Raw genomic sequence first — 20889 nt, forward strand, 5'->3', positions numbered from 1 at the left:
TTCGGCTTTGTTTACACCCCGCCGGGTCATGATAGCACTCCAGTTCTTTGGAGTTCTCTCTGAGGGAGCCCAGCAATGGTGAAACATTTTTCCACTGGGGTGAAATGCAGCACCTTGGGGAGACGCAGAAGGGGAACCGTGTCCCCATCTGAAATGGAAGGAGGTTATTAACATGTCCTACAATGCTGGCATGCATTTACAAACCGCGTTCATGCAATAAACGAACCGAAACTTTATCGGGTGTTTACTACCCAGCATGTTTTATGGATTCTTTCGGGTCACCGGACCAGAGGTAGAAGTAATACTTCTCCTCACTCTCTGTATTGGGAGTAAAATGTATTTTCCCCTCCAAAAATGTGTTGTATGTGCCTTAAAGGATAAAAAATAAAAAATAAATATACTACATTCTCAATGATATTATGTTTTTAGAATAAAAAATAAACAGATAAATTGTTCAATTGTCATACCTGCCGCCATTTTGTTAAATACTGCCATATGGTGTCGAGTGAAATCAACATCATCGTTTCTCGTCGTGTATTTATCTTGTTTCATCATTTTTGTACGTAAATTGTTATATCTTGTAAATATAATTTAAAAAGTATTTTTAAAAAATCAACTGTATCATCATTTAAAAAAAATATGTTGAATTAATATTCTTGTTTTTTTTGGGTTGTGAAGTTCATTTCAGTCGACAACAGGGGACAGTATTGGACAAAAATGAAGGCTGCCATTGAAAAATGAATATTGAAATTATTATTATTTTTTCCACGAACGCAATAGCCATAGAATGACGTTTTACGGGATGACAGATAGAAAATTCGAAAATATATATTGTTTTCTTCTCATATCAATAATGAATTTGAATCTAATTGTTTGTTCTCATATGGTAGGGCAATGGATATAAAAATGTACAATGGTGGTTGTTAGTTGCTTTGTAACACAACAGTACCCAAGCATTGTCATCATCCTGGGTATTTCCTGCACTGCTTTCCTGTATTTCATATCTGGCATGTCATTTTGACGTGGGTAGAGGACGGATTGTCCCAGTCGGATCCGAGCTTTTGCTTACTCTGCCCTCCAATCTGTCAAGCTGTCATCAAAGTCTCTCCTGCGACCTTGTTAGGCCGCTCCAACTAAACCCCCGGCCCTCACAAAAGGCACGCCGCGTAACCCCGATGTGCCAGGAGGATGATGGACGTCTCACTTTTGGAAGTCACCTGACACGTTTGTCGTTTTAGGACTGCTGTGTTGTGCCATCGTGTTCAGATTAGTCACGTTTTTTTCACTCAACTTCAAATCAATTGTATCAAGCAGATCAGATGTTTCTTAACTTTTTTGCCCCCAATAGCCGCTTTCATTAAATTAAGTTTTTAAGATGTATTTTCAAGTATTAACTCACTGGTTGCCATTTTCAATGATAGATTTCCAATCCATCGTTCGATTGCTGCCACCCATAAAACTCCATTTAGTACAACCCATCTGCTTTACTACATATTCAATTGGAATTTATAGTGTTAAAGTACTTCCAAAACCATTCATGACAAAATTAGCTCGACTCAAATTCTTTGTCAATCTTAAACTCCCAACATCAAAATTGCAAGGCACATTTCCCACCAATATAAAACAGGAAAATATGCCGAAAAACAGCATTATTTGAATATTGTGTATATCAAATCAACAGGAAGTATGCTATTAATTAGGCATGTTAGAAATGGGGCAGGCAGAAATTGTGAAAACAATGATGGGATAGGCGGGAGAAGGCAAGGAGGAGGGAGAAGGAGAGAAGGAGAACAGGAGAAAACAACAAGAGGACAAAGGAACCGTTAAACAAAAGCAGGTTGGAACAACAGCAAAAGTCGTAAGTATTGTCTCATGTTTTGTAAGTTTTGAAGGGCAGAAAAGAGCAAATATCCCCAGATTTGATCTTAAAGTTGAGCACTTTTCTTAATGTCTTGAGAGTTAAACCTAAGAGAGAAAGAAATATGCGATTGTGTGGCAATTGAAAACGGATGACTAGCAAGTTTGAAAAAAATATTCGGATTTGTGCGACAAAAAGAATCATGTGAAAGAATGTGTACATGTCACAAAGGAAAGGCTCACAATGGGCACCTAAAAAAATAAAAACAACCCCCCCCCCCAAAAAAAAACCCACATTCTTTCGTGAGAACTCACAATTTGGACTTAGTTGCTGTGACACATTGCAAGAGGAATGATGAAGGCTTTTGAGAGAGAGAAAAAAACTGGTTACAAATGAGAAAATGTTTAAAAACACCTTTCGTACACAATACATGCAAAAGTAGACTGAAATATAGACAGATATACTTACTGTACATTACATTACATTACATATACTAGAGGGTGTCCACACATTATCTCAGATGTTGTTTTGATTGTGCCTTTCAAGGAGAATGTTTCCTTAAATAGTTGGTCACAGTAATGGTACAAGTTTTGAAATGAACTTGAACTGGGGTGTGGAGAATTTTTTTTTTTACATCCACTGGATTTTATATTTTATTTCAGTGAATTAGAATTAGGCTGAATGGCATTGAAACAGGATCATTCAATGCCGGTTGATTATAAACATACACTAGACACTATAAAATGTTGTCCTAAAAAAATATGACAATTCTTCTATAATGATAAACCACCACAACGACAATAATTCTAAACAAAATCCAAACTAAAAGTACATGATTCATCTTTGAACTCCTTTTTTTTTCTCCTTCCTACAGTTTATATAGCAGCTCAGCTCAAACAAGTTAAAAGAATGGGCAACTTTCCAGTGGTGCTCCTCCTCTGTGGTCTCCATGGTAACGCTACCAAACAGAACACACTCAATAAATCAACTTGTTTAATGATGTTCCGGTCACCCTCATCTTTTTTTATTTTTTTAGGAAGACTCCCCTAATGTTGTTTTTCATCTTCTCTCTGTGTATATTTCCCAGCACTCACGGCTACAGTCCAAGCCCAGCAAATAGATATTTTAAATCAGGACCCTTCTACGTACCCAGTGGGAGCCACTGAAGCACCTGGCAGGCCTGCATTGCCAGACAGTAAGTGGGGCACCACAAGCTAAAATGTTGCTAAATATCCAGTGAAGGGAAGTAATAGAGTACAAAAGATTAAAATCATAACAAGAAACCAAGTCATGAAACAAATTCTGTAGATTTTAGAGCAGTTGGGATAGTCTAAACATTTTTAAAGGGTTTAAATTGGTAGTATTGAATTATTGTAGGGGTGTCAAACGTGCGGCCCCCGGGGTTGTTCTGCCCAATGGGCACTTTGTAGCTCATTCATGCTGGACATACTTAATGAAATGATTTAATTTTTTCGACAAGGGCGGCGCAAAATCAGATGTTTGCGTGTTTGGTGATCAAGTGCGTACACAATGGATGGGACGTTTAGCGCCGTCAATGGTGGCATGTAAGTTAACATTTTGGCCCAAAAGTGAACTGGTGCAGCCCGCGAGATCTAGTTAGCATGAATGCGGCCCACGACCAAAACTGAGTTTGATAGGGCTTTCACATATAAAGCGCATCTCTACTTACGAAAAATTCAAGTTACGAAACCACTTCTCGAACCAATTAATTTCTTAACTAGAGGTACCACTCATGGTACTCGGACGATTCGCCGAAAGACGTTTTGCCGACAGACGTTTAGGAAATATATATTCAAAATGATTTGCTGAGAGTCTTAATTCCAAGATTAATCTCAACGTTTCTATTTCTTCTGTCACGTACTGTTCTTAAATAATTTCCCATTATTTTAGGAAATATATATTCAAAATGATTTGCTGAGAACCTTAATTCAAAGATTAATCTCAACGTTTTCTATGCTGGTGTAGGTTTCTATTTCTTCTGTCACGTACTGTTCTTTGTGTGTTTGGCCGTGAATAAATGCCCTTGTTATTCCTAAATGAATGTTATCTGTAACGGGCCGTATATGGCCCGCGGGCTGAGGTTGAAAAACATGTACACACACGATCCGGGGGCGGGGCGAGCGCGCGAATCCCGTTTCGGCGAAATGTCCATTCGGCGAAACGTCCATTCGGCGAAACGTCCGTTCGACGAAACGTCCATTCGGCGAAACGTCCGTTCGACGAAACGTCCATTCGGCGAAACGTCCGTTCGACGAAACGTCCATTCGGCGAACTGTCCGCCGGCCAAACGCCCGTCGGCGAAACGTCTTTCGGCGAATCGTCCGGTCACGACCACTCATTGCCCAGGTCTATTTTAGAATGTAGTTTTTATTTTAACAGAAGTAAAGAGATCTAATTACTTAGACTATTAACCGCAAGACATATCGATACTTTTTGGGTAAAGCAATACTTTTGCTCCCTCTGCTTCTAACTCATCCCCGACCATGGACGACAATAGACGTCCAAAGATGAGTCATGGCAATGAATGAGGTCATTCATGTGTGTGTGTGTGTGTGTGTGTGTGTGTAGACTGCAGGGAGGAGATGTATCCTTGCACCAGGATGTACTCTGTCCATCGGCCCATCAAGAGATGCATCGGTGGGCGCTGCATTTATAGGTGATTTACTGCACAGATGGCAATAATCAGTTACAGATATAAATGTACACCATGCGCTCATTTATTTGACTTAAAGAGCTACGCTACATTCATCTTTTCAGTCAAATATACAACGGTGGCCAGGCTGTGACTGCAATGGAAGTAGTAGCTGAATTTACGATGATCTTGGGGCTATTTTAATGCATACGGCACACATGTTGGCAGCAGTGTGTGTCATATTAATTGGGTTGGGTTTCAGTTCTAAAATGAGACGCTTACCTGCTGTGCCTTTCTGACATTCGTTCATCTGTTGGGTTTTTTTTAGTAAGCAATATGTGTAGTCCTTTCAATGGCCACTAAAAGATATTAAGGATTTATTATGGCGGCAAGAAAATGTCGCGTTTTACATCAAAAACAGTAATATCTGTGACAATGAGCTCAGAGCTACTAGGAGGTATGTGTATGGGATTGCTATGATATTGCTTAATGTAAAAATGTATAAAATCTCATTGCACGCTCTCCAACTAAACTCTCTAAAAAAAGTCATATTTTCGACAGTTTCAACAGACATTGACAATGTCAAATGTCCAATCACATGGCTCTTTTTATCCTTCTGCTATGAATTTCAATTAATTTGTCACCAGTAGACATCCAATCCATTTTAGCTGGGTGGTCCGGCAGCGAACGAAACCTATTTCTGACCTCTGAGTCCTTTACTTCTTTCCATTCTCAGCATATCCCCAAACCTGCCCATTTTAGTGAAATAGGTTAATCCGTTATCAAGTTATGGCAAATTTCCTTTTCTCACCTCACTGACATTTGACCTCAATCCCCAAAGTATAATCACCTCTTTTGTTTAATATTTAAAAAATATCCTGCAAGTTTGAAAATGGCTTCTTGAATGACCTTAAAACAAAATACACATATATGGAACCAAATACATAAGTCTTTAAAAAAAAAATCTTTAGAAAAAGATCAAATTAGGTTTTTGCATCATCTCTGTTTACATTTCAGCCTCCCTCGAGTATATGTGATCAACAACGAAATCTGCACAAGGACAGTGTGCCAACAAGAGGAGTATCTAAAAGGTGACACAACCCACATTTTAACCACATCTCAATACATTCCCACTAACTTTCAACTTCGACCTACAGCCGAGCTATGCAGAGAGTTGTCCGGCTGGCCCCGGCGCCTCGCCAGGTCATCTAATGGGAAACGCTGTCGCAATCGCCGTGGCAACCCCACAACCTGGGCAAACAAGGCCTGATGGGTTTGGGGGTGCCAAACTCAGGTTGTCATCAAAACACTCCATAACACCATAAATCCAGCACTCAACACCTATGGCGGGCTCTCCTTCTCCTTTTTTGAAATTTTTTACACACACACGCACGTGCTGAGTCATATCTTTGTTTATGTGTCCTAAGTTTTAATTGCCTGTGAATACCATGCATTTCATGGATCATGTCAAGCAGGGTTAATGGCCCTTTAAAAGGTCCTATGGAAAGCCATGGGAGCAGTCATTCAAGTTCCCTTAATAGTACCCTTTTTCTTTGTCTTCATCTATAAACTGTCCATTTTCTACCAGTAACTTTCTGCATTGGTCGCCAACAGACCTCAATTACCTTTGGACTGAAACCAGCCTTTGTCCAAATACAAAGAACTTCAAGTGGATATGAAGAAAATAAAAATAAAAAGCTTTCTTATAAAGTCCATTCCTTGCACAAATACCCGCTTTGACATTGCAAGGTGCTAACTAATAATCCATTATCTATCAAAAGCTCTGTCGTAGTCCATTGATTATACCAAGACTTGATTTTGTTGGTACACGGTCGATTGGTTGCCGATCTTTTGGTCGCCGGTCTTTTGGTCGCCCGGAAGGTAAGTGATAATTACCATTTAAATCGTTGCTCAAATTCCCTAAATACAAACTGTGAGTTACTATTTAGTCATACTTAATGCCCTATTAATTATTAGGCTAAAGAAAAGCTCCAAATTTCCCGGACTTTTATTGTTTTTTGTTGGAGAACTTGTTAAGACCCTGACTGAACTGACGTAGCTTCTTAAAGGGACAACGCATGTACATACAAACTCTTCTACACTCACACATCGGCTCAGTGAAACTTCTCATGGCCATTGTTGGCTTTTATTGATGCGTAGACCGTGTTGTTTTACCTTGTTTTGTCGCCGGTCTTTTGGTCGCCCGTTGTCGCGGTCGGGGCGACCAAAAGACCGCGACCAAAAGACCGGCGACCAAAAGACCGGCGAGCAATCGACCGCACACGATTTTGTTTCCGTCCGCGTTTCTTTTGAAAACGAAATAAACACGCAGTTGTGTTGTTTCCATCTTATATTTATCTTTTCATATTCATTTCCAATATTCATACACAATAATTGACATGAGACAGTAACACATTTTAAGGTTAATTTCTTAAAGTGCCAATTGCATTGTGAATCAACATAATCCATCTGTTTGTACACGACAATAATCACAAGAAGCGAAAAGCAAACCAACCCACAATGCATTTCACAAATATCACCTTCAAGCACTTAATATGAAAACTGGTCAGTACTGCACACATCGCCGCCTTTCGGGTTATCCAATGACAGCGGCTTCAAAAGAATGACAAGCCGTGACTTCACTAAGCAGGGCAGAGGTCGTGACCCATCTTAGCGTCCATCCACAGCCACTAAATTACAACCGTTTAAAATAGGCCGGATTACGTTCAACTTGGGTCCCACTGAAATGATTTACTTCTGTTGCTAGTTTAGAAAAAACAGCAGCTGCTATATCATGTCAAGTACACCTTAAGTATTGCTGTTATGCCCTTTAAATCCACTACACAGTGCTATAGAGCAGCACCCACTCCAGTTAAACGTAGTTTCTTTCAAGTAGAATATGGTGGTAAACCTCATTTACAAGAATACTACAACAATCCCAGTGTTAAGACTAACAACAGACAGAGTGCATATAACCAGAAAATAAAAATCTACAACACGGATAACTTGGACGACTGGGATATATATATATATACACAGAAAATAAATATTCTCTGTACAGAAACTGCATTCATTGTTATATTTCCTTAAGCACATTTCTATGTTCACAGATAAAATGAAGAACAAAAAAACGTTGGTGTGTTAGAGTTAGGTTTGAGACTAACGAGATTAGAATTTGAACGGATTAGGAGAATTGGTGGAGGGTTGGGGTGCTTGGCAGGGAGCTGGAGGGACCCTCATTGAAAGGGGAACGCAATTTTGCCAAAAGTGCTGCATAAATGTTGCTCAGAGAGAAAAGCGGGAGGAAGAGCGTAATGGGTTTTCTGCTCACTTTGGGGAGTCGAAGTCTCCCCACAGGTCCGAGTTGGCCGTCAGGGAAGGATTGGATGGCGCCACCGTGTTGGAATTGCTGGTGTCCAGGTCCAGCAGGCAACCTAGTGGACAAGACCCAAGACAAGATGCACATTTCAATCACAATTCAGGCAATTTGTCAAGATGAAATATGACAGTATGGTGGTGGTGCCTTGAGAAACAATTCAATTTGTTCAAGGACTTGTGTTGGGGTTATTCTGGGATATTATTATATATGTGCGTATTAATCATGATATGTATGTGTGGAATATTAGTCATTACAGACGCTCCCCTACTTACGAACATACGACTTACGAACAACGGTACATACAAAGTATTTAGTTAATAGAAATGACTAGGAAGTCAACATATGACATGTTAACTCAAAAGCAAGACACCTGGTGACCTCAACCATACCCTCTTGTTTCGCTAGATCACAAAATACTCTTGACATGAAAGGAAAATAAAATACAAGAGGCGGGCTAATTGGCCACCCGACCAGTATCAGCATTTCCACGGAGGCTTACAATTACCCACCTGTGTCATTTCCTCCCGCTGACGGTTGCGTGTTATGATTATTAGATCGGGATGATGGGGGCGGTGCCAGCCTGCCTCCGGGGGGAGGTGGAAGGAGTCCTAGACCGCCGGAACTCTGTGGACGAGTCCTATCCTTTTTTTTTGATTGCTGAGAGGAAAAACAGTCGAATGAGTGTGTGTCTATGTGATTCGATAAAATACGTTACATTAGGAACAAAAAAGTTTAAAAACTTAAATAGCCCTTAGTCCAAATGTGTCAAAGTGGCGGCCCGCGGGCCAAAACTGGCCCGCCGCATCATTTTGTGTGGCCCGGGAAAGTAAATCATGAGTGCCGACTTTCTCTTTTTAGGATCAAATTAAAATGAAGAGTATAGATGTATATTACATTTCCTGATTTTCCCCCTTTTAAATCAATAATTGTAATTTTTTTTCTGTATTTTTAATTCAAAAACCATTTTGTAAAATCTAAAAATATATATAAAAAAAGCTAAAATAAACATTGTTTTAGATCTATAAAATAACTGAATCTTCAGGGATTTTAATCCAGTTCTTTTAATCCATTTATAAAAAATAAAGAAATCTAAATATTATATCTAAAATGAAAGCAGCCCGCAAACCAACCCCAGTCTGACACCCTTGGTGTAGATGTATATTAAATTTCCTGATTGTTTTATTACTGTAACCCCCTTTTAAATCAATAATTGTCATTTTTTAATCCATTTTTTCTGTGTTTTTAGTTCAAAAATCATTTTGTAAAATCTAAAAATATATATAAAAAATGCTAAAATAAACATTGTTTTAGATCTATTAAAAACTGAATATTCAGGGCTTTTAATTCAGTTCTTTTAATCCATTTATTAAAAAAAAAATCTAAATATTATATCTAAAATGGCCCGGCCCACGTGAAATCAAGTTGACGTTAAAGCGGCCCGCGAACCAACCCTTGTCTGACACCCCTGCTCTAGTGTAACTCAATTTAACATATTTTTTTCAAATCATTATGGAGATAATACCAGCAGGGGGAGGTATATTACTGAAAGTGAAACAAAATTATATTACCCCAATATTGAGCGTGATGGTTTGTCCCTCTTTGAAACCCAGGTCAAGCTTAGGAGCAGAGTCCGGCGCCTGGGCTTGTTTACTGAATTCCTTTTCTTGCTTTACCCACCTTCATAAACAGAAGCAGAAAAAACAGACAATGCAGATGGTTTCATAAAATGCATTCAGTTATTACCAATTAAATAAACAGCATACTTGAAATGGTCCTGCAGAGCAACATTGAAGTCAAAGGCATCACCTCGGTCTCCGAACCCGATACCGATAAAAGCGCTGCGGCCTGAAATAAAACTACCATGTTACTATACAGAAGTTTGGATCTCTCCTTTAATTGGAAAGTTTTGGGCAGTTGGGTGTTTGTATCAGCAATGTACACACCATTGTCATCCTGGATGCGCAGCACAAAGTATCGGCTCGAGTCGCTCACTGTTTCCACGGTGATGCCTGGGTACTCGTCCACCGGTGCCTGCGCAAAAAGCTCCCCTGCAAAGTAGCACAAAAGTAAAATTAAAAAAAGGAAATGTTGAGAGCAAAGGTTTGATGGCATACTGGAACAAAACATTTGCGTGATTTTGTTTTTATAAATGTATTCTAGGTCATTTGCATACCTGTCAACCTCTGCCGATAACTGCCCTTATAAATGATTATGATTCCCCTTACAAACCCCCCAAAAACCTTACAAACACCGTACGACGAGTCGTACGGTGTTTGTAAGTTTTTTGGGGGGTTTGTAAGGGGAATCATAATCATTTATAAGGGCAGTTATCGGCAGAGGTTGACAGGTATGCATTTGGGAAAAATCCCTAAGCATTTTGGCAAACTACGGTCTGTTTCGTAAAGAATGACTTCATAAATCTGGGCATTAAACAGTGAATAATCTTACCAAGAATTTTGTACTTTTCACTTTTCACGGCTTAATGCCATAAACCTTATGAATAGTGAGGTTTTAAAGCACATCTATAATCTGTTTTTGGGGGTCTGACTGAGAGACGGAAAAAGATGAATGATGGACACAAACTTGTAGGTCACCTTGAAAGAGAATGACAAACCTAATGAAACAGAGAACGTCAGAAAAATAAAAAAAATAAAAATCCACGGCAAAGCTGCTTTATCTCACCGGAAATTTTGTCCTCCAGTTTCACATAGGCGACTTTCCCTCGAGCCACCACTCGCATGCGTCCCGACCAATCGGGAGTGTCCAGCTTCCAATCAGCGGCCCTGGGAAAAAATATGCATCACTCATTAGGTTAATTGTTTATTTTAAGTTACATGGACCAGCACTACTGATTTTGAATGCCCTGGGGAATTTACACTGACATGACAACATGTGATGACAGAGATCTAAACAAGAGCCTGGGGAAACACTATGAATTTAAGGAAATGGACTGTTGGGTCGAATAAATTCATTTCATTGATAAAATATTACAATTTAGATTAGAGGTCAGTAGAAACCCAAGTGACAATGCTATTTACACTGTGTCTCAATCTTTAAGTGAGCATCCGACTACTACAACCTCCAGATAAATTATTACATCATCTGCCATATTCACTCTCGTCTTCATATGGTCAGCAACCGACCAATAGTGTGCTTTTGATATCAGTGTTATGTGCACTAAAATGAAGATATAGTGAGTAAAAAATATATTAAGTAATCTCATGTCAGGATTTTAAAATAATTTACCTAATATAGCTTTGACAAAACGTATGTAGTGCATTGGATGTTAAGCATAATTAACTTGTCAATAAGCCAACAGGAAATGTATTCATCCAACGAGGGCCTGATGTAAAATAAATTAAATATAATCAGGCGGTTTTAAAATAACAAATAGCTTTACATGAGCATCAATTCTCATCAGGCATGTCACTGGCCGGCCACGTTTGGAGCGTCAAAAACAACACTGTCCGTCTAATGTTTTGACTGACTAAAAGGTACGAATAAGAGCTTTTATTCGTATATTTTGAATTGTTTGGAATTCTAAGAGTGCTAATCAGTAGCATGAAGCTACATGAGGTCGGCTAGTAGGTAGTCGTGATGCGGGTTGTCTCATCCACTGACAGCTCTCGGGCGTCGTGCCCTGCGGCCAGGCCTCACCTGATGGCCCGGTTGGATGATCGCGGTGGGATTCGGTACACGTTGACTTCGGGTTTGACGCAGAGGACCGACTCGTATTCTAACTGACCCTCTGACGCCATCTTGCCTTGATATTCCGTCGATGTACGCCGTTGCCGGTGTTGATGTTGGTGGTGGTGGTGGGCAAGCAAATGGCTAAATCCGTGCGGTTGTAGCGTGGCCGTAAAACAGCAAAAATAGCGCACGTCGTTTTCCTTTTCCACCCTTTTTTTAATTATTGTGCAAGAAAAAATAATATTTTGAGTGTGGTTGATATTGTTTATCTGTTGGATTGTATTTTTAAAACCCTTATGTTTTTTTGTGTAGTAAATTTGTGTGTGTCACTTTAAACAGACGTTACGGTTTTCGGATCATATCGGCACCACTACTACTCTGGCGAGGTAACAATAGCAATTAAACTAAAACACTCATTATAAGAGTAACGCATTCAAATTTTGGATATTAATCAGCATCAGAATGAAATACTTGCAGAGAAACCTGTTAAACTTGACTCAATATTCACTCATACCAGCAAAAAAATATTTGTTTTATTTAATATGGCCATACTGCATAAGCGATAAGCAAACATTTCTTTCAAGCCTTGCTGCACAAAGCATTTTTTCGTTTCTCAGTATCAGTCAATTGTAGTGATGGGCCACTATAGATATCTTTTTCAGAATGCAAGAAGCTTGAAGGCATCTCTTAAATCCATCTCACCAGGCTGAAAGAGATATTGTTGGAATTTTGTTTGATTTGAATTACAATATTGTGATAGTTAGTTTATTGCTGTACCTGCAGGATGCGATTGAGTTTCCTGGACAATCTCACAGAGTTTTGTTGTAGGCCTTCCCATGCTTTGAAGTGGCTTTCCTTCCGATCCACAAATGTTTGCCAGCAGTAGTAGTAGTCTAAGGCAGATAGAACAAAAATAATAGGCACTTTTGGCTTTAAACCAAGGGTGTCAGACTCTGGTTGGTTCGCGGGCCGCTTTAACGTCAACTTGATTTCACATGGGCCGGACCATTTTAAATATATTTAGATATTTTTTTTATAAATGGATTAAAAGAACTGGATTAAAAGCCCTGAATATTCCGTTTTTTATAGATCTAAAACAATGTTTATTTTAGCTTTTCTTAAATATATTTTTAGATTTTACAAAATGATTTTTGAACTAAAAACACAGAAAAAATGATTAAAAAATTACAATTATTGATTTAAAAGGGGGAAAATCAGGAAATTTAACATACATCTATACTCTTCATTTTAATTTGATCCTAAAACAGAAAATCAGCACTCATGATTTACTTTCCCGGGCCACACAAAATGATGCGGTGGGCCAGATTTGGCCCCTGGGCCGCCACTTTGACAAATGTGCTTTAAACGATTCAAGAAAAACACCAAATGAGATAGTTTACTCCCAAATTTTAGTAACTGTTTTAAACTATTACCTTTGTAACTCATGACTGTGACTTGCACTCCCATTTTCTCCAGCAGTCGCAAGCCATCTCTCTCGCGACTGTCCTCTCCATCGCAGAAGTAGAGGCGGGCAACGAAGATCCTGAGCCGAAGGTTGGGCATCCGGCTCAGGAACTGGGACAAAGTGACGGAGCAGTTTGCGCAGGGAGACCAGGAACAGAACCAAGTGATGGAGTAGCTGAGCCCCCTGTTGCCTGGCTCTCCATTACCCCAGACTCCAGGGCACAAGGCTCCCAGGTAGCGCAGAAACAGCAACTTCAGGTAAACGGGAGATCAGATTATCACTGAAACAATCGCACTTTATTAATTCTGTCGTTTCATGTACCTTGGCAGGCTTCTATCATTCCCACCACTACACTACTTACCTCTACATGGCAGCCATTTCGGTTCCGGAGGTGTCCAAAGTCAAAAGACAAGGAGTTCGGCCCCACTCGCCTCTTCACCGCAAAACACAGGTACGTTTCGTGGCGGCCTTTTGCCCAGCGAAGGTTCTTGTAGTGGTAAATAAACTTTTTCTGGGGCATTAGTACACTGATCCAAAAAACAACAATCTATTAGTATTCAGTGAGCGTATTGAATCGACAATTTATTTATTATTGCGTTTTGCGGTCGTGTAAAACTACAAAGAAGGCTATTGTTGAAACTACAACTTTAAGTACACAGAAAAAAAATTCTATGCTGTCACACACAACTACTGTAGATGAATGTTTATTTTTAAAGCTAACCAATCAATTCTTTGTGGATATGTAAAAATGTATTGGACAATAGGGTTATTTTTACCCTTCTAATTTCACTTTCACTCGTTTTATTGAAACCAGGTCGCTATTACTCATTTAGGCTGAAACCACAATTTAAAGGTGGTAGATTTTAATGGTGTCTGTCTAATAGCGTGAAAGTGAAGATTCCGCCTCTGGGGAAAAATACAACAGACTCGATTTTGTACCAACATGTTCAATTCCAAACAGAAAATCGCAATATTTAATACAGTGGACAGCGTATAAGTACGTATACCTATAATTGTTAATAGGTATTATGTATGCATCAGTAAAATGAAAAGGTGAACGCTATAAATACATTTGTTTAGCTCACCTGTCAAGTTTTGTAATCATTTTGAAAGATGCGCTTTGTCAATCGCCGGGTGTGGGTAATAAATGAAGGTGAGTGACAAAGACCGAAAGTTTGTGTGTTTTGCGGGAGGGAAGTGAAAGCATACATCTCATCTTAAACATTCTGCATCCAACCGAACAAGCTTCTGGTTAGATTTTTTAAATTTTGAATAGTTTTGGTTTGACTCTGTGAAGTCTATTTAACCTTTCATATTTGGGATTTTTTTTATGTTTGTCAAATCATTAGTACACACGAGCGTCTTTTTCTCTCTATGCAAAATGTATATGAAAAATAAAGAAAATATTGTATATAAAAGGGTTCAAAAATGAGTTTTAATGCCATCAATGTTGCTAAACCATTCGTCAACCCTCAAAATTATTGGTGGTTCATTCATTCATTTTCTGAACCGCTTATCCCACTGGTGTCAAAGTCGTGGCCCAGGGGCGAAATCTGGCCCTCCGCATCATTTTGTGTGGCCCGAGAAAGTAAATCATGAGTGCCGACTTTCTGTTTTAGGATCAAATTAAAATGTAGAGTATAGATGTATATTAAATTTCCTGATTTTCCCCATTTTAAATCAATAATTGTAATTTTTAATCATTTTTTTCTGTGTTTTTAGTTCAAAAATCATTTTGTAAAATCTAAAAATATATTTAAAAAAGCTAAAATAAACATTGTTTTAGATCTATAAAAAACGGAATATTCAGGGCTTTTAATCCAGTTCTTTTAATCCATTTATTAAAAAAATCTAAATATTATATCTAAAATGCTCCGGCCCACGTGAAATCGAGTTGACATTAAAGCGGCCCGTGAACCAACCCGAGTCTGACACCCTTGGCTTATCCTCACAAGGGTCGCGGATGATGCTGGACCTTATCCAAGCTCACTACGGGCACCAATCAGCGGACTCCTTGAATTAGTGGCCAGCCAATCTCAGGGCTGATATCCGATTAATAGTCGAATAATTTTGTCATGTGAAGTTTCATTGCCATTGATGGCGGTAGACATTCAATTTATTCTGACATGGAGGGCCAACACGAATAATCGCTGCCAGACCTCTTAGTCAGAGTGGATTGGATGTCTAGTGGCATCAATAGCAGCCAATAAGTTGAATATTTATATGGTTTGGCTGACATAACGGCCCTCCGAAGGAAACCAAAGCTACGATGCGGCCCAAGAGTGTCTCAATACTTTCATCCATTTCGCGCGCCCCTCAATTGAAACCAAAAAGGTATCATTAGCGTGTCATGCACTTTTGTCCTGTCCCAAATGCAACCACAATTTGGTAAAGCCCAGACCTCAGAGGACTGGCACAAAGTACCTCACCCTGCCATCTGGGTTTCCCCAGACTGTCAGCTCTGACCTGGCACGTCTGCGACACTTGAAACTGGACGCTTCTCGCCAAATCAGGGTGTGTTCTAGTCAGCATTGGTCTTTCCTCTCTTCTCCATCTGTCTGTTTCAACTCCAATCCAGCCCAAGACTCCCCTCACCCTCCCATGCACTCTGCGGTCGGGGGAATCCACCCTTTCCCAGGGTGGTTGTTTTTTCGCCGCTCAATTGTGTGTGAAGTTAGCCCTTTGCATGGGCATGCTATTCTCACAGGCGTTGTGCCATACATCATCTGGAACAAATGCATGTCATTCATCTTATTATCGTGTGGCGGGCTAATTTTAGGCTGATTCATGTCTCACTTTATACTGAAATGCTCAAAAGAGCAATAAACCCAACTTGTCTGCTCATTTGATCTCATGCGCATGTGTGTACTTTCTGCTTGTAGTGGCTGATCATATGCCCAATTATATGCAAACACTTCCCATTGTTGACCACATTCAACCGAGGTCATTTTATGTCACACGTGGTCAACCACATGCGCTTCCGCCTATATCATGTTTGAAGTAATGGGCTATAATAATGTGAAAATACTTTTTCACTGTTAGCTACCCATCCAGGTATATGCTGTATATTATTCGGTGGCTTTTAACTTTTACTCCCCTACATCTGGAAATCTGCAACGTATTTTCACGACTATAAGGTGCACTTAAAAGTCTTAAATTTCCTCCAAAATAGAAAGGGGGCCTTATAATCCAGTGCGCTTTATATATGGACCAATACTAAAATTGTTTTCACGATAAAATAAAATAAATCAGTCGATAGGGTACACCATCCTCTACAGATGTCACAACTACGGCAAGCAGCCCCCGGCTCTACCATTTTCCCCGTAGAAAAAGAACTGCGCATTGACTGCAGGGATATATAGTTCTTTTGTCAATACACCCAGTATGACGGCGAACACACTAATTTGGTGCTCGCCGTCATTCCGGCTGGATTTACAAAAGAACTCCTGCCGGTAGATTTTGGCGTGGACATCGACATCAACACAGCTTTACAAAGGGTGGCAGGCAGCGCCGGGCTAGTTACGCTAGCTACTAGCTAGCTACTATGCGGCTTTAAATGCGATGCGCCATATAGTTGTGAAAATATGGTATTTTGCATTCCTAAATTCATCAAAATTTCAATGCATTGGGTGAATCCTGTTTAGAGCCTCATCACCATGAATTATCATTTCTGGACCCAGTTCAACTCGATTGAATGTGTATCGCTGTCAAAGATACGGAATTAGTTAAAAGAAGGGAGTCATGCCCCGCATATAAGCTTCACCCTTAAAATCGTTGAATTTTACAATTTCTCATGTATAAGCCGCCCCCTGATTCACAATTTTCACCTCCGTATTCATGGTTTTGATAGGAGCACAAATGTGCTACTTTGAAGGGAAAATCTTAATAAAAATCATCGTACGTGGTATTTCTGAGATACCATATGAATCAAAAGCACATTATTAGGATCAATATCATAAGAAAGTTAGTAATTCATCCAGCAATGGTTATTTTCTTACCGCAAAACAGAAAATAACCAGTAAATGTAAAATTGGCCAACATGTACTGGTGAAAGAGTATAGCATAAGTATAGCATAAGCCATGCCCTTGATTCAGTCATGATTTTTTTTAGTTACAAATGCGGCTTATATGTGAGAAAATACAGTAATTTACTTTTTCCTTAGGGAATTAAATCAGTGCTTCTCGTTTTTCCAAGTAGACCGTGTACACAAGTATACAGAGTGTGGATGGTTGGCCTCCTTGTGTCTAAATAGATGGAGAAGAATTGTACCGCCAGACATTTCAGTGCATTTAACCCCTCGTCAGGGCCAGAACCTCAGTGTAGGAAATGCAGACTCATTCTTTCCGTGCACGCCCAGGCCCGGCACACGCTCGCACACAGCCATACCGTGCAGACACACATGACCACAGTCGCAAACACACTTTCTTTCCAGTGTGTGAACTCACATCTGTTTCCTGACAACAATAATAGCCCCAGATTGGGCGGGCACGGAGACCCCGCTAACAGGTGTCTGCTCTCTGCCAGTCATGCAGAAAGAAGAAACAAATCTGACGAGGGCCAAATTGTTAAAACACAGCTTCGGCGCTGCGAAAAACTCTGATCGAGCACTTATTAACAACAGTGTTGCGTTATTGGGCGCCGAAGCTTTTTCATCAGAGATAATTAAAGGACGGCGGCTTCCAGGGGAAGCTTACATGATGGGGTCTGCCGAGTGGGTGTGTTTTGGATTATGAGTGGCCCTCAGGAAGATAATTCAGTAATAACTCTCTCACAGATGTAACTGATTTCTTTTACCTAAACTAATAACAACTCAACCAAATTGAAGCATTTTGGGTTCAAACACAAGCAAATTTGCCCCTGTCAGCTTCTCATATGAAATGTAGCAGTCTTCCTCCACATTAGCATTGGACAAACACAGTTTGTGCTGTGGTCTGGAAGCTGTGGCAGATTGATGAAAACCTCACTGACACCATGTGAGGTCAGTCTAGTCGTGCGGTATTTTGGCAATGTGTGAGAGTGGACACTTGTGGCCAACGCTGGTTGCTTTGTTTATCCATCTGTCACAGCACAGTTTGATTTAGGAGTAGCATGGCCCAAGGAGGGAACTCTAAAAATTGTAGGGCTGAGCTAAAATGATCATAAACGGTATTCTTATTGGTTGGTTTGTAAAAAAATTTTTTTAAACAATTTATAGACGAATACAGGAAACATTTCAGTACTTGATAATGCCATTATATCTTGCGATTGTGGTGACAGTGTTTTATTTTCATCCAATATTGTTAAACCAAAGCATAAATATTTCTTGCGCAAGTAGAAATATGGTAAGATCGAGATAAGAAATGAAGTTTATTGGAACAAATAAATAAAAGACAGGACAAGCCAAAACAAGCACCGATAACACCAGAGCATCCTTGTGTTAAATATATGTATAAATAAATACTACTAAACAGACCTAGATGTCCTTATTTTGTAAGATGAAACGTCCACCTTGCACTTTTATAGTCACTCCTGTTTGGAGACTCATCCATCACAAGTCTTTATAAAACACCTTGGTGAGTGGATATCCCAGAAACCCCCTCTCTGGAATCTCTTGGTGTCCTTCGTCATTTGCGTCTTCTTCAGGCTCCTCCCCTGGCTGCACATAACCCACTTTTCTGAAGAAGACCTCGCCCACCTTGGACGGATAGGGCACGTGTGCATAGACTCTGAACGCTCCCGTTTCTCTCTCCTTGTGCTCCAAACTCTGGATGAAGAGCCGGGCTAGGCCCTCCCTGCGGTACCAGCTGCCCGTTACCATTCGACAGAACCGCCTGACACCCGATTGCTTTTCGCTCTCTCGAAAAAGGCAGCCCAGGATTTCCCCCTCGCTTTCCGCTACCCAGACCAGACCCGCGGCTTGCTCCCTTTCTGGGGTGATTGTCTCCGTTGGCGCGTCCTTGTCGGTTTCTTTGGCTCCGATTCTGCGCCTTGACTAAGAAATATAAGGGAGATAAAAACAACAGCTTTGGTCCCATTCGATAAAATGGATTGGATGTCTATCACTGTCAATGGCAACAAGAGTTAATAGACGAACACAAAAAATCAATCATTTCAAGCAACAAAAACTACGATAGTACGTTTTACAAGTAACAGTTGGCGATCAGTTCACCATTCAACCAACCTTTTTCGTTCCGATTTTCTTGCCACTCATCCTCGAGTAAGGATTGTCTAGTATTTCATCCTGTGTACCCCTGAAGCTGCTGCCCACGTAGTCCCACGACGGGCGACTGCAACCCAGAACCCCCGTCGAGCGCGGCATGGTGATTTTGAGGTAGATGATAAGCAGGAAAACGGGAATAGCAAGAGCCAGGATGAAGGAGTGAATAAGGCAGCGCAGAGCAGATGAAAAAACTGCCAGGATGAAGAGGCAAAGTGGACGAGTAAGGATGTGCAGGATGAGGCGGTTTTCCATGCCTTCGCAACCCTCCTGCAAATAAATTGATTCCGATGGAAAAGCAGCTCAATGTCAATCCAAAAAATACAATTCAACAAACCTTAATGAGAGCTTTGACCATGTCAACGTCTTCTTCCTTCATCCTCCTGAACACCACTTGATCCAGATCCAACTTCACCATGATTACTTGATTTTCTGACCTTAAAACATCCACTTGTGTTTATGAAAAGACCCTAAAAAGGGCATTCAAGCAGTTTTTCATCTGGAAAAAAAAATAGTTGGTTGCTTTGGACTCTTCTTCCTTTTTACAATGATTGTAAATATTCTGATATATATTTCTATTCAATAGAATAGCATTGCATTTTAAACATTTGCTTTTTAGGGATTTAATTAATTCTTTTTTAATGATACAAAGAGGTTTTTACTAACTGCCAGGCTCAATGTTTACATAAAAGCGCTAGTAAAAACAAGGATTTGTATTTTATACGTATTAATGTTTATGCAAATTAGTTTTAATAAACAAATAAAATATGCCTTCTAATATTTTGTCCTATTCTTTTACACATATCAATCACTGTATATGATAGATAAATTGTCTTTTGACAACATGTCTTAGAATAATTGAAATTATGATTCCATTGAGTTCAGAGTGTAAAAAAAGAATATGCTCCAGCACCCCGGCGACCCTTGTGACGATCGATGAAATTGATGATGCGATTTTTTTTCCTCACTAAATGACATTGTCCTCCTTTTTGATATTATGAAAATGAGCTCGCTGACCCAAATATATGGCAATTATTTCTTATGAACGAGGCTTTGAATGAAAGTACGGTACATTTCCATTCATTTTAATTTATTTATGCACCAACTACCAACAATAGTGCATTTTTTTAGGTTGCACTGAGGGTGACTGACCATTACAGGCAGAGTCCAGTTTTTAGCCACGAATCATGCCGAACCATTCTCGTCCTCAGCCCAACTTACCTTTTTTTCTTCACGTCCCCAATTACGTTGGGAAAAAATCAATTTATGTCGTCATGTCCATGGAGCGTTTGAACGTCTGATTAAATGACAGCAATAGACTATTCTGCGTAAAAGTGCTATTCTGGTTGCACATTTCTCCGTCTTAATTTAGATCCAACATGGACGATTACGCCGTTTGCGTACGAACATCCCGCATTGCGTGGTTTGAACGTGAATGGTAAATGTTACGTAAAGTACACTTTACGTCCAGAATGTTTATTTAGGCTCAATTCTTTCAGAAAGAGAGGTCACTAAAGTAAACAGCTATTAAAAAAGTTAACACTAAAGAACTTTAAACCTTTATAAGGTTAGATTTTTTTTTCGTCATAGTATTTAACTCAATGCATGATATTGATGGTTATAGACGTCCAATTTGTTTAAACCGGG

At 39.8% G+C, this 20889-nt stretch overlaps 4 protein-coding genes across 5 annotated transcripts; 1 reads left to right on the forward strand and 3 right to left on the reverse strand.

The window, feature by feature from the left end:
- The first annotated feature begins 1739 nt into the window (after window positions 1–1739).
- Window positions 1740–6213, forward strand: mfap5 (microfibril associated protein 5). Its single transcript, XM_077599096.1, has 6 exons — window positions 1740–1858; window positions 2733–2810; window positions 2946–3053; window positions 4448–4535; window positions 5529–5602; window positions 5669–6213. Exons 2-6 carry the CDS (start codon window positions 2768–2770, stop codon window positions 5779–5781), a joined length of 426 nt encoding a protein of 141 aa, XP_077455222.1. The 5' UTR covers window positions 1740–1858; window positions 2733–2767; the 3' UTR covers window positions 5782–6213.
- A 630-nt stretch (window positions 6214–6843) lies between these two features.
- Window positions 6844–11756, reverse strand: necap1 (NECAP endocytosis associated 1). The gene is made up of 7 exons (XM_077598426.1): window positions 11548–11756; window positions 10573–10673; window positions 9834–9938; window positions 9654–9735; window positions 9459–9567; window positions 8400–8547; window positions 6844–7945 (listed from the first exon to the last, which is right to left on the reverse strand). The coding sequence occupies exons 1-7, from the start codon at window positions 11646–11648 to the stop codon at window positions 7839–7841; spliced, it is 753 nt and encodes a 250-aa protein (XP_077454552.1). The 5' UTR covers window positions 11649–11756; the 3' UTR covers window positions 6844–7838.
- A 345-nt stretch (window positions 11757–12101) lies between these two features.
- On the reverse strand, window positions 12102–14150 carry aicda (activation-induced cytidine deaminase). Its single transcript, XM_077598150.1, has 5 exons — window positions 14131–14150; window positions 13407–13572; window positions 13014–13296; window positions 12358–12473; window positions 12102–12286 (listed from the first exon to the last, which is right to left on the reverse strand). The coding sequence occupies exons 1-5, from the start codon at window positions 14148–14150 to the stop codon at window positions 12239–12241; spliced, it is 633 nt and encodes a 210-aa protein (XP_077454276.1). The 3' UTR covers window positions 12102–12238.
- A 4223-nt stretch (window positions 14151–18373) lies between these two features.
- On the reverse strand, window positions 18374–20638 carry nat14 (N-acetyltransferase 14 (GCN5-related, putative)). Of its 2 annotated transcripts, none has more exons than XM_077598913.1 (4): window positions 20464–20638; window positions 19580–19679; window positions 19207–19512; window positions 18374–19017 (listed from the first exon to the last, which is right to left on the reverse strand). In XM_077598913.1, exons 2-4 carry the CDS (start codon window positions 19658–19660, stop codon window positions 18574–18576), a joined length of 831 nt encoding a protein of 276 aa, XP_077455039.1. In that variant the 5' UTR covers window positions 19661–19679; window positions 20464–20638; the 3' UTR covers window positions 18374–18573. The 2 variants fall into 2 exon arrangements, with proteins under 2 accessions (XP_077455039.1, XP_077455037.1); XM_077598911.1 differs by having other exon boundaries at window positions 19580–19741.
- Window positions 20639–20889: the final 251 nt, after the last annotated feature.

This window comes from Stigmatopora argus, chromosome 4, assembly GCF_051989625.1.
Source record: "Stigmatopora argus isolate UIUO_Sarg chromosome 4, RoL_Sarg_1.0, whole genome shotgun sequence".
NCBI lineage: Eukaryota > Metazoa > Chordata > Actinopteri > Syngnathiformes > Syngnathidae > Stigmatopora > Stigmatopora argus.